Source organism: Strix uralensis, chromosome 3 (genome assembly GCF_047716275.1).
Source record: "Strix uralensis isolate ZFMK-TIS-50842 chromosome 3, bStrUra1, whole genome shotgun sequence".
NCBI classification, from domain to species: Eukaryota; Metazoa; Chordata; class Aves; order Strigiformes; family Strigidae; genus Strix; species Strix uralensis.
The window spans coordinates 61,689,422-61,703,451 of NC_133974.1; the positions used below are offsets into that span (position 1 = coordinate 61,689,422).

At 36.5% G+C, this 14,030-nt stretch overlaps 1 protein-coding gene across 4 annotated transcripts in view; it reads left to right on the top strand.

The window, feature by feature from the left end:
• The window catches only part of LAMA2 (laminin subunit alpha 2), a 391,575-nt gene that overhangs the window by 101,036 nt on the left and 276,509 nt on the right, over positions 1-14,030 (top strand). For all 4 annotated transcript variants that reach the window (XM_074862478.1, XM_074862479.1, XM_074862480.1 and 1 more), the window contains exon 3: positions 923-1,035. In XM_074862478.1, coding sequence (XP_074718579.1) covers positions 923-1,035 — 113 coding nt within the window. The remainder of the gene's footprint in view (positions 1-922; positions 1,036-14,030) is intronic.

A 14,030-nucleotide genomic window follows, 5' to 3' on the forward strand; every position in this document is an offset into this window, starting at 1 on the left:
TTATTTTTCCCATAATGTACAGACTTGCTCTAGGCAATTAGGGACTTCAAAATATAGATCGTTGTACTTTTAAAATTGAAGTTATGTTATTCTCCATTTTGTACATGAGAGAAACACAAATTGGCCACAAAAAGTAACCTGAAAATGTTGAGTGCGATTTTTCTCAGTCTGAATAACATTGAAATACTATGTAAGCAAACGCAAATAATTTAGAAAATCTTGAACTCTAGGAAGAATTCAATTCTGTAAATGAATTCTTATCCCTATTATGTAGGATTCTTTTGGGACACTGCAGCAGAGTGAATATAGACATGAAAAGTAATGCATCTTGGACTTTGACATGGATTATAACCAAACAAACCTTCTTTAAATGCATGTATGTGAGTCAGACAATTTTCCAGTTGAGAAATGTATTCTGTAATGATTTCTGAATAATTTCCTCTGTAATGATTTCTGAATTATTTCCATGTGTGCTTAGAAATGCAAGTACCAGTATTACTTTAGAGATTAAGGTTCTCAGGTTCCTGAGAACCGTATCTCAGGTTCCTGATTTGTTGTTTCTGTTGCAACATTTAATGAATTTACAGTACTTGAAACTTAGGAAGACTGCAGGAAATGTTCATTTGATTTAGATGCCTACATTTTCTGTAGAATCAGGAGAGCCTTCAAGTGCATTGAGGTGTTCTGAATCACCTTCTTGTGATCCTAGCCAAAATTAAACAACTAACATTAGATGAGTATTTCAGTAATAATAAGCACGACAGTGCCCCAAGCGTAAAAGAAAAATTAATTTCCTGGTTTTTATTTTGAAGTGCTGCCTCATTAATTCTGTAACTTTATTAAATCTAGATTTTAGATCTAAAACCATTTAAATCTCCTAATAATTTTGAAATATATTTCTGTATTTCTGCTATTCTAACAGAACGACATCCGATAACAAATGCAATTGATGGCAAGAACACTTGGTGGCAAAGCCCTAGTATCCAGAATGGAATCGAATATCATTATGTGACCATTACATTGGACCTCCAACAGGTAGACTTCTGTTTGTTTCTTTCTGCAAAGGCTTTCTTTCTTGCACAATAGATCACTTGGATTTTCCTCTTTGCTCTATGTTGCTTTTACATTATGAAGACACACTCAGCTTCTCCTATAACTTTCTGTTGTTTATACAGGTAATTCTGCCTGGCCCATTCATTGTAACATAATACACCAAATTAAAAATAATTATTTAATATATATTATTATGAAGTAATGTTTAAAATTATTTTAAATATAACATTTGCAATATTTTTTTTGGTGATAACTTCTGGTTTGGTTCTTTAAAGACAAAAGATAGTTTCAGGGAAAAATTAATATGAATAGAAGTTTATGTTCAGAATACTGTTTGTTCTTGTTTCAGTAACAGAGTACTGTACACTTAAATACACAGAATATACTAAAAATATTTAAATACACTAAAAATAGTTCAGCTGTGCTAGGGATACATGCATCTGTGATGGCTTATTTTGAGGGACAGCCTGGGTAAAGGGAGGAGTTTGGCTAACAAGGTCCTTAAATAAATTGTCTCCTGTTAGTGGAATCTTGCTTGACAGATGTAGCTATACAGAATGTAGTTAGTCGATGCTTACAAAAATGCTACATAAATTCCAGGTAAGTAAGCAAGAGGATTTGAGGGTGAATTGTAAATAATTTTATTTTCATTGTGCCAAGATATATACAGAACAATTATCTGGTACCAAATTTATTCATTATGTTATTAAACTTGACCATTTTGGTATTCAATTAAGTAGGTTACAAATTTATTACCCCTCTCCTTAAAATCTTCTCTGGTGTGTGGCTGACCCATATTTGTCTGCAACTTGAATCAGACCAGAAAATACAGAACCATAGAATCATTTAGGTTGGAAAACACTTTTAAGATCATCGAGTCCAACCACAAACCTAATGCTGCCAAGTCCACCACTAAACCATATGCCTAAGCAGCATGTCTACACATCTTTTAAATACCTCCAGAGATGATGACTCAACCACTTCCCTGGGTAGCCTCTTCCAATCTTTGACAACCCTTTTGGTTTAGACATTTTTCCTAATACCCAATCTAAACCTCCCCTGGTGCAACTTGAGGCCATTTCCTCTTGTTCAATTGCTTGTTACTTGAGAAAAGAGACCAACACCCACCTTGCTACAACCTCCTTTCACATAGTTGTAGAGACTGATAAGGTCTCCCCTCAGCCTCCTCTTCTCCAGACTAAACAACCCCAGTTCCCTCAGCCACTCCTCATAAGACTTGTGCTCTAGACCCTTCACCAGCTTTGTTGCCCTTCTTTGGATGCTCTCCAGTACCTCAGTGTCTTTCTTGTAGTGATGTATTTGATGTGCGGCCTCACCAGTGCCCAGTACAGGGGTAAGATCACTTCCCTGTCCCTGATGGCCACACTATTTCTGATAGAAGCCAGGATTCTGTTGGCCTTCTTGGCCACCTGGGCACACTGCTGGCTCATATTCAGCCGGCTGGTGACCAACACCCCCAGGTCCTTTTCTGCTGGGCAGCTTTCCAGTCACTCTTCCCCAAGCCTGTAGCCTTGCATGGGGTTGTTGTGACCCAAGTGCAGGACCCAGCATTTATCCTTGTTGAACCTCATACAGCTGGCTTCAGTCCACTGATCCAGCCTGTCCAGATCTCTCTGTAGATCCTTTCTACCCTCAAGCAGATCAACACTCCTGCCCAACTAGGTGTTGTCTGCAAACTTACTGAGGGTGCATTCAACTCCCCTTGTCCAGATCACTGATATTTATTAAATAGAACTGACCCCAGTACTGAGCCCTGGGGAATACCACTTGTGACCGGCTGCCAACTGGATTTAATTCCATTCACTGCAACTCTTTGGGCCCAGCCATCCAGCCATTTTTTCACCCAGTGAAGAGTACACCCATCCAAGCCATAAGCCCCAAGTTTGTCCAGGAGAATGCTGTGGGAAATGGTGTCGTAATCTATTTTCCAATTGTTAAGAAAAAAGGGAAGGCCCTTTCTTTGACTCACTGGAGACAGATTCCCCTTCCCAGCTCCCTCTCCTCTGTGATCCCTTCACTGAGATCAGTTTTCTATTTCAGTTTATTATTGCTGGTTTATCAGTTCCACTTAGAACCTGCCTGTCCTTATCTCCCTTCTTTCTCGTTTAGCTGTATTTAAAGAGGACAATAGCTAATTATCTACTAAAGAGGCTTGACTAAAGCATAATTTGTCAGAAAATAAAATTAAATTAAAAGCAGGGCATTGAGACATCTGTGTGCATCAAACGTACAATTTTGTTGTAAGAGATCAAACTTAGTCTTAGTCCAGCACTTAGTCCAGCACTCAGTAAGGTTTAACAAAGAGTAGTGCTTGGATTTCTAGATTTTTGTCCTTTTTCTTGTAAAAAAAATTTCATCCAAATGATCTAATGGTAAAAATTCTTGTAATTAAGTACCTGTATCCTTGACACTGAGGTACTTGGAGGGCAGTAGTCTTTATACCTGGAAGAGCCTTTAAATCCTGGAAGAATTATTAGCATTCTGGCTTTGGAGCCCTTATTGTTACTGGCAGAAATAATCCTACATCTGTGTCTTTGGCCTTATATATGCAAAAGTATTCAATGTTCATTTCTCTTTCAATCAGCAGAACTAAACCTTTTTATGGAAGTTTAAGCTCCCGTGCATTAAAATGTTTGGGGGTTTTTTAAATGTCTTCTGAACTTTTAGAGTTATTAACTGGTTTGCCTTTACAGCAAGGGATTGTGCGTCTTGTTGACTATGATCTGTTGATATGTGAATAGCTCTCAGGCATTAGAATTAAATTACCATCCTTGTTTTTCATCACCCTAGGGATTTTATTTGTGCAGTTGTTTAGGTCAGGTCTGCTAAACTAGGGATTTACAACTTCTGATGTTTTCTCCTATGTCAGTGTCTAGATTGTCATAAGAAATAAGCAAATTTGTGCACTTCTAGAAGTTTGGGGTTTTCTAATATACTAAAAGCTAACAACTACAGGGTCAGTGACTGTATTGAAAAAAAAAGTATGGGTTCTTCTAACGTATTTAAAAGACTTCTTTGTGTGCCAGTTGGCAGCAGTCTGAGAATACTGCACTGTTTGTTGTGTGGGTTTGGGTTTTTTTGTTGTCTTTTTTTTTTTTTTTTTAATAAAATGAGACAAGGCTCAAATATGAGCCTGTTTCTTTCCCATGTTCTCTTGCTTATTGTTCAAGGAAAGCTTGGCAGTGCATTTGCAGTACTAAAGCTGATACCTTCTATTAAGGCCTTTCAGTTGTATTGTCTGGAATAGAAGCAGTGTTGAGGTTTTCGTGGATGTCAGAGAGGTGGGATAAGACCCTCTCACTAATGCTGTCTGGCACACTCCTTATGATCTGAGTAGCCCACGTAGTTAGGAATGTATGCTATGTTTACTTGCCACCTTACATGAACAGAACAACAGTTTTGTTCTTCAAAATGTAGTAAAAGGTCTGTTGCAATTTGCGTGGCTTTTAGATGGCTCGGTAAGAAATGAGTTGTTTGGATTTTGAGGAGTACGAGGAGGTTTTGTTTGCTTATTCGGGTATTTTGTAGAGACAGCATTGTAAGCTTTATTAAAGTAGTCAGTAAAAAACAAAATTTCTCTTCCAGCTAGTGTCATGCATAGTAGTCACTATGAATGATGAAGGTCACCTTTGAGACCTAACTTAAAAGAAATACCATTCTTTACCTTTGGCTTATAGGAGATTCGGTAATTGCTATGTTTGTGTTGGTAAATTCTTGTTTTAAGTATAAAAACACTTAACTTCTTTTTGTGAGATAGAAATAACAAATGACAAATCTACAAGTAATGGACTGAAAATTGCAGGAATGCATTAGTTTGTATGTTATTACTGATAATTATGATAGTACATGAAATGCTTTTAGTAATCCTAATTTCATGAAAAAATCAGGAAAATAATTACAATTTCTTCATTTATATAATGCTGGGCCTTTGGGGGCAGATGCATTTTTTTTTTTATTTGATTGTGCAGTGTAGCCATATAGAAATGGTTTATACTAGTTAGCAATAACTCATAAACTGGAAAAGTAAAATATATTTTACTTCAGAAGGAGCCAAAATATTATCAGTCAGGTTGGGAAAAATGCAGTATTTTTTTTTCTTTTCTCCTAACAGTAGAGGTTTACCATAATACTTGTAAAGAGTTTTTATCTATAATGGAGGCTAGGTTCCTAATTCATTAAAGTGCATTTGAAATTTGTACGCTATCTATTATAGAAATATGAGCCTAAACTGGAACTGTTTGGTTCTGAGCATCTTTGCTAATTTGCTCTTAACCCTTCTAGACTTTTTAGCCATTTTGACAACCACCATCTTACCTATTTCGCAAGAATATTATGGAACACCATTTGTAGCTTTACACATGAAATCATTTTTTACAGTGCTTTTCATCCAGCAAAGTGCATAAGAGGTCAAAATATGAATGTAGATTTATTTGGGAATTGCTCACACAAATTTAAATGGAGGTTAAAATGAGATTTAGCTACCCTGGTTACTGAAAGTGAAACTACAGATCCGAGTTTGGCAGGGTAGGTTCATCGGTGTGCTAGGTTGCATCTGTAAAGGGCTCACAAATTACCAAGAGAAGCTGTCTGCTGTTCTGCATCTCTTAGTCCTGCTGGTTGTGTAGGGTCTGTGGGTTTTGCCTTAAGAGTGGTGGGCAGTTCAAGTGCAACAAAAGCAATTCAGGTCTGGTGAGTGCAATGTTTAGCAGGACAGAAAATAATCCTTCTCTTCAAGAAGTACAGAGAAGGGAGTTAGCAAAACATAAATGCTTAGACTTCCAGGGAGAACATATTCCCTGGACTCATGCTATCCCAAATCCTCCATTGGTTTAATTTCATAGTGATGTGAAAGACTAGTAGAGTTTCTTTAAAGAAAATTGGCAAATACACGGGAAAACCAGTTGGCATTTTGAGGTGAGGTGGTCAGCCCATCTGTTTCTGATTTCTACACACATCAGGACATTTTTATTAACAAATTCCCTGCTGTTGTGGGGAACAAGGACATTGACAATACCCTTGATATTGCTAAGATACTTGTGCCAGGAGATATTTATGTGGGTTTTGATTTTTTTACTATACACTATTTTTTTTTACATAGTGCTGGAATATTTTTGTGACTTGTAGATGTGTGGAACTCAAGTGGACCCAGAGTTAATGTTCTGGCAGAAAATTCTGGACTTAATAAGTATATCTTAATTGCCTGAGACTGTGGAGAATCAGTCCACTGTCCAGGTAATCCTTCCCAGGCATATATTTCTGAAGAAGAGGAAAGTAGTTAACAGTCTTCAGAGCCTTGTAAGATCTCATAAGGTGTACCTTATAAGGTGCAGCAAGAGCAAGAATAACTGATTAAGCTACGTAGTTAATTTCTCTATAAAGCAATTGCAGTTCATCAGTTCTAAGTTCCTTAAGCTCTGATAGCATCCAACTCTTTCGCCTTGTCTTTTCATCCTATCCCCTGCCCTCCTTCTGTAGGAAGGGAGGAAGAAGTCTGAAAAATTGTGTTCGGACTCCACGTAGAGATCACTGCAGTCCCACTTCTCCTGAAGTGTATTTAAGTACTTTTTACATTGTAAATTTTTGGACTCATGGACTTCACTATTTGAGTGGCACATACTATACTTTGGGAAGTGGCATTTCTGAAGCTATGCAGAGAACTGAATAACTGGAAGTAGAAGAATGCTTGACTTGCTCAGAAGCATTTTGAAAAGCATTTCTGAAAAACAGACAGCAATATTCTGCTAATGCTAAGTTCATTATTTTGTAATTCTGTATTGCCCAAATATAATTTGAATAGAGGATTTTGATCTGGTTTTGAATGATTTCTTTGTTATTTGATTTATTTTAATACCCATGAGCAGAAATACACACAGGCACATGTGCATGTTCACAAACATGTATCACATATCCCTGATAAGGATGATGCTAAGAAGAAGAAAAGAATTGCAAAACTGAGCGACTGCTTTTGATTTGTCTACACAAGACTGTACAACTAAGTGGATCTGTGGAAAAAGACAGACATGAGAGAACTAAGAAACTGTGACAAGGTGAATGGAAGAGATTCAGGCTGGAACAGGAAAATAACAGGATAGGACTCAGACTAGTGTTGTAAAAGCTCAGTGTGGTAGTCTGTGGGAAGAGCTTAAAAGGGAGGGAAAAAACCCCCTCCTATCAATGAAGGGAAACAGAATCTGTACTTGCACAGTTGCCACCAAATTGAAAAAAAGATCATTAGGGAGGAAGAGTCACATGGAAAGTACATTTTCACTCTGCTACTATGTGTAGGACAGCTACAAATATGAGAAATAGCATATAATAAATTTATGAAAGTAATATTTCATAGCTGAGTTATGGATACCACATGCACAACTGACTGTGATTCATTATTTTGTTGCTGTGCTTTATAATTTTTTTTAATTACTATTTTTATTTTAACGCTTGAATTTTGGGTTGCACAATGTGTTTATACATCTGCTGCTATGCTGAGGACTACTATATATAATGTGAAATGTGACCAATAATTTGAACATTTGGGTAAAATTTGAAGCCAACCGAGGTAAAAATTTGAATATTGATACTTCAATTTTGCCTGCATTAACAAAGAACATGTCTCAGTGGGAGAGAGGTGGGACAGACTTGGGAGAGGACTTGTGTTTATTTGGTGCTGAGGACCCAGCTCACTTGTCAGGAAATTTACTTCAGACTAGCTCTATTCTAGACCATGGGCTGAAAGTCCATTAGCAGCTAAAACAAATCAGGTATGTCTAAGCATGTTCTCCTGGTTTAGTTCTTGTCTGAAGGGAATCTAGTTTGTGATCTCCACAATCTATTCATGATGTGAACCAAAGCATGCTGAATTGAGATAGCTGTGAGATTCACCTCAAAAGGATGCTCCTTAGCTGAGCTAAAAATCCAATGTGGATGTACCCTTGAAGCTCTGTGTCTGAGCAGAGTTCAGATTTTATATTAAGCCTATCAGATGCTACACACACAAAAATGGTGGTATTCCCCCATGTCTTGATGCAATATTGCTGACCTTTGTTGGGGGAGAAGGGAAGTATGAGAGAGAAGAAACCTCCTGCGAAGAGACTTTGCTTGTGAGACCTTGCTTGTCATTTGCTCCTTTGCTTTGCCAGTATGACTGTGCTGTGTTGATAGCTGTTTGAAGGAAACATTATTTTCAGCTGTCAGTTCCCTTGATGCACAACATTAGCCAGATCCCTTGGGGAAGCACAGCTCTCTTTTTCTGAAAGAGTTCATCACTGTTACGCAGCAGCAGAGTTCACGTGTTTGTTAGACAAGGATGACTTGAGGCAAGCGTGGCAAGTACTGTCTTGCAGAACCGTGTTGAAGATGTTGCCCAGATGTGTGGCCAAACAAGCTACCTGTTTGTAATATTTATTGTAATGTTTAATTTAAAAAATGGCTGGTTTTAAATGAAAGATTATACGAGCAATTAAATTCTTATTTCCATCACCACTTCTCTGCCTACTTCTGGCTTTCTTTCCTCTCCCTTCTGGTGTTTGACTGAGGAGGTTACACTAAGATTGCTATAGGAAGGACTGTCTTGGAGTACTTTAGTAATCTCAAAAGTAAAGCTGCCCTTTCTGACTAGCCATTTCTTTGTCTTTCTAGTAAATGAGATTATCTGTGTTTCACTATCCCTTCCAAAGCCAGTCTGAAAACACCTATTCTCAGAACTGTGTCATATTGCAAATTAAGTGGCAGAGACCATGAATTTATTTTCATCTTGAAGAAGAAATAACTGGGTTTTTGAGTCTTGACCATTTAGAAGCTGTTGCATGATTTTTAGATTCTGGAACCATCTCCCTGTTGTCTGGTTTCAAAAAATTAGTGGAGCCTGATGTGTGGGTCTTTGTCTATACAGTTGAACCCCACAATTAGATCCAGTTAAACTAATCCTTTATGGACTGACTGAAGTCAGTCTTACAGCCACAGTGAAATAGAAGGTAAATTGGATGATAAGATACTTCACAACAACATTGCTTCTTTTACTACAGGTTTATAGCTTTTTGTTTTAACTAATAACAGTTCACCAAACAGTGTCTAAGGAATCAGAATGTGTTGAGCAACACAACCATATTAAAATAGCCTTTACACATTAACTGCACAGTAGTATAGGAATATGCATATCACTAGGAGATACTTGGTTTTCACGTTATATTTTCTCTGCTCTGGAACACCAAGTATATTTTCCAGTGGGAAAAAAAAATTACAGCTAGCTTTCTATTGAATAACTTCTGATATCACATACCAGAATAGCTAAAGGAATAAAGAAAAGGTTAATGACACTGTTTAGTCTTGGACTGCAAGAACCAGATTAGTAAAATTAAGTGCCAGTCGGTCATCATATGTTAAATTTGTATGTATGTCCAAACATTTTGCTTAGGTTTTCAGTTAATATTTTCTTTTTCTCTTTTCCTACCATTATGTGTGTCAGATGTCTGAGACACTTTCAAAACAGTTTCTATAAAAGTAAAGCTTAAAGCTTCTTTTCATCCCCAAACCAGAAAGTAATTTAACAGAAATGAAAATTAATCCAAACTGAGACTTTTCACCAACAAATGCCAGTCTGTTTGGTCCATCGTCAAAAATGTTTGTCTAAAGAGAGAAATGTGAACAGAAGCAAAGTCGGTTCAGACTGTAATGCTGCAGTTCCATGATTGCTGTTCCCCCCCGTTGCATCCCCTCCCCAAACTGGCTAAAGGGAGACATTCCTGTTTCCCTTCTTCTGGCACTAACACTTGTGCTGCCATGTAGTGAACTAGATCAGTACCTCGATGCTGAAAACTATGTCTTGTCTTGTTTTTTGGGGGTTAGGTTTCTGCCAGATCAATTTTCTAATTTGGCTTGCTGTGTGAGGTTTTAATGCCAGCATGGGGGAGGGGGCAGGAACATATTTCTGAAAGTGGTGGGGAAAACAGTTCCACACCTCTCCGGACCAGCTGGCACTCTGTGTTGACTTCAACTGATTGTAAAACTTTAAAGTATAAAATACTGATCTATGAGCTACAATCCATGCCTACAACATAGGACTGACATGGTGAATATTTGTTTTTAGTATTTCTTGCATGTGAATCATTCTGTTTTGAAGTAATGTAAACATTAGAGAATTCAAAGCATTAATTATCTCTCTCTCAAAAAAAAAAAAAAAATCCTAAGTCCAGTTCTATGTCTCAGTTATACCTAAATGGTAATGAACTGTTAAAGTGGCAGCCCGAAAAAGATGTAACTAAAACCATGAAAATGAGACTGTGGAACTAATATAAAAAAAGAATGAGCTCTGTTCTGTTTTATTAAAGTTTTCAGCCAATTTTTACACATGTAACTGGCTGTTAGTTATAATACTGATTTTTTTTTTAAATTTTTTTTTTTGTTGCCTTCATAGACTTGAATCTGAACATTTTAGTAATTGCCTTCATTTCTTTAGTTTCACAATTTGCTGGTAATGCAATAATCAGATATCTGTAGGATGAAACAAAGCATACTTTGTCCTTCTGATATTTTTAATGAAAGCAAAACTATTGGATTTGCAGTTAGTTTATAATCAAATGATTTGGGAAAAAAAAAAAAAAAAGGAAAACCAGAAAACAAATAACACATAAATATACCAGTGAGGATTTATAGCAAACATACCTAGAAAACATAATTATTAGCAATTGTGAAAGCAAATAGAATTGTAGTAAATGTTTTGACATCACAGTGAACATTTTTAAGAACTACCTGGTTTATATAGTATTAGCAAGTATACTTTATATTATGTAGCTTTTTTCCCTTCATGGGAAGGAGACAATATATGCACACTGGTAACAAATGTCATCCAGAGCTCAGTTCTTGTCTCAGAATAAAGTTTTCCACACTAATATCACTCAGACAAAAGCATAAAGAAAAATGAATGATGTTTTTCTTAGCTAAGGAAAGATCTATGCCAGCTGTAACTCCAGTAGAGCCTACTGCATTAAGCTTTTAGTTGTTCTAACAGACAAGTTTAAGTGAAGTTACTCAGGCTGACTTTCCTGCAGCATTAAAAACGAAAGTTTTTCATGTGGTGCAATAATACATGGAGGGAGTACTCTTCAATGCATTCTGAAATGCTAAGAAGCCATTATTGTCCTGAAAGATCAGCTGTAATACCCGCCATATAAAGTGCTGCTATCTAGGTTGAGTAGTTGTATTAACAATAAATCTCCAAAGGATTATTTTGCCCAATTTTTTTATGCTCTCCACTAAATCAGACCATAACTTTATTGCTTTGTGGTTAGTCAGAAAGATTTCTAAGTAAGCAAATCCTTTCAGCTTCAGTTCATAATATACACTGACAAAGATTAAAAAAACCTTTTCAGAATTTATAGTTTTTCTTTCTGAGGTTACTTGCCTTACATTTTCCCTGGATGACTACAATAAATATACATACCACTTTTCCTTTTCTAATTCTGGCTCTAACCAGGGGAGCTGTTTACCTTTCCATACTTCAGGCAAATAGTTTCAGGATATAGGTCCTAAATACTCTATTATAACCTTTGAATCCAGAGTGACACATAGGTTCTGACATGAATATAAAGTTTTCTTCTGATTTTGTACTATGGGCAATTCTCGTTCTAAAGAAAGTCACAGAGCCTGGGAGAATGGTGGCATGACAAATAATGGGATCGTAGGATTCTCAGTCTTGAAGAGGTTTTGCTCTTCTTACTGAAGAAGTATGTTGTCATTGAATAGTTTATGATGAATAAAAAACTAACTTGAAAAAATGTGTTTTGCAGCTGACAGTGATGGTCATGAAATAGTGCTTCTGTTGTGATAGCTGTTTATCAAAACATTATTATTGAAATGTAAGGTCTATGCTACAGGATGGGCAACAAGATTCTGTAGTACACATGATAAAAACTGTCATAACAGGACAGCTGAATATGTGTTAAGAGGTTATTAATAGACTAAGTTGTGTTTTGTAAAGTTTTGTGAGTTAGAGGAGTAGGAGAAAAGAAGTACCTTGTCATATGAATGTCACGTAGTGCTTTGCAGCATTGTGCCAGTATTTATACAGTGATTTGATGAAATATGCTTAAGGTTGATTTTAATCGTCTTTTGTTTAAGCTAGCAGGATGTAAAGGTGTTCAGATAGCAGTATATGGCACAGGATAAAATGCTGCTACTCTTAATAATGGTGCAGTAGGCCAGAGCTTGGTCAGAAGCATTGGATCTGACTTGCCAAGAATTTTTCCTCATCTGTGCAATGGTCTTGATTTGTTGGTGGATCTAAAACCACTCTAAGAAAAAGCACTAATGGTAATAAAGTAAATATTTAAATAGGCCTTGGAGCTGCATAAAATCATCCCTTGTTCTGAGCAATGAAGAATGAATATTATGTATACACTCCTTTCATAAAATCTATTGATGGCAAAATTATTCTCTCTCTCTGTGCTCTGTGAAGTCCATGTGCGGCAGGTCACATGCTCTGTGGAAGCACTTAGAGACTCATTTATCAATGGTGTGGTTTAGACAGTCAGTAAAAACAGTCATTAATGTAGCTCTTTTTGTTTGATTTGGAGTAATGTGGACTAAGTGAATGAAGAAGCTTAGAGAGGGGTGTGCATTGGATCTCTCCAGCTACAAAACATGGAAAAACATAGACTTGATCTGTTCTTAAACAGAACATATGACTTCATGGTGAAGATAAACCTTTTGCTTTGTTGTGAGTCCTAATGCATTATCTCTTCTAATTATTTGTAAGTGAATTCTGATTGTAAAAGGGTGCTCTGAGATGGAAATATATAAAATTACTCATCTCATAATTCACTTTTTATAGTCAATATATCCCCATCTATGCCATACAGCAAGATATACACATCTGAAGCAGTTCTCAGGATAATTTAAAAATTATTAAAAACTAAAAGTGAGAATGAAAACTGAACATGCATGTGCTTTTTTGTTCTGAAAATCAGATTTACAATCTCTTTATTTTCCATTTTCTTCTTTCCTTGTGTATGTTTTTGAAATTTCCAAGGTTTAGTGACACAAGACAGCTTAGAATCACTGCCAGAATGTATTTTTAAGCCTCTTTAACCACTATCATGTTTAACTAAAGAAGTGAAGTATGATGTGTATTAAGAGAAAGTGAAGAAAAGAAAGAAGCAAATGAGGCTGAAAATATTTTGGAAAAAAGTCTCTATCTTTTTATTTGAAGGCTCAAGTTAACTACTTTATTCATGTTTTCATTGGGCAAGTTGTTCATATTGCACAATATTTCCATATCTAGATGGAGAGAACATTGCCTCATGTTCAGGGAACTGGTATAAATTAGTACATGCCTATTTCATATTCGTATCAATGATCTTAACCTCAAAGAGTTTACAATCAAAATCAAATCAAAATCCCAGTTTCTTAAGACGATGCCTTTTATCATACAGTATATATGGTGAATAACATGTCCTTTTCCAGAGAACTCAGAATAAAAGCTTGTGAAGGTTTCAGCAGGGACATGTTAAAGATTTAAATGTTGATAATGTAGAAGATGCTCTATGCTAACAGTACAACAGTTTCAGATGTTTGTTTGTATCCCTCCCTACAAGGTGGGTAACAGATAGATGTCACCTCACTAAATAGCAAGTATTTATTTATATACTTTTTAGCACTCTGCGGAAAAGTCAGAAACCATAACATTGAAAGAGATCTTTAATTTCACATTGAACTTGTGTGAACTTTCTCTCTGTTGTCCAAAAAGGAAATCTGAATAATTTCGACGAGATGCATCCCAGGCTCCTGAGGGAATTGGCTGATGTAGTTGCTAAGCCATCATATTTGGCAAGGTCGGCTAAGTCATGGCAGTCAGGCGAAGTCCCCAGTGACTTTAGAAAAGGGAATATCACACCTAGTTTTAAAAATGGTAATAAAGAGGACCCTGAGAACTACAAAGCAGTCAGCCTCTAGTTCAGGATGTC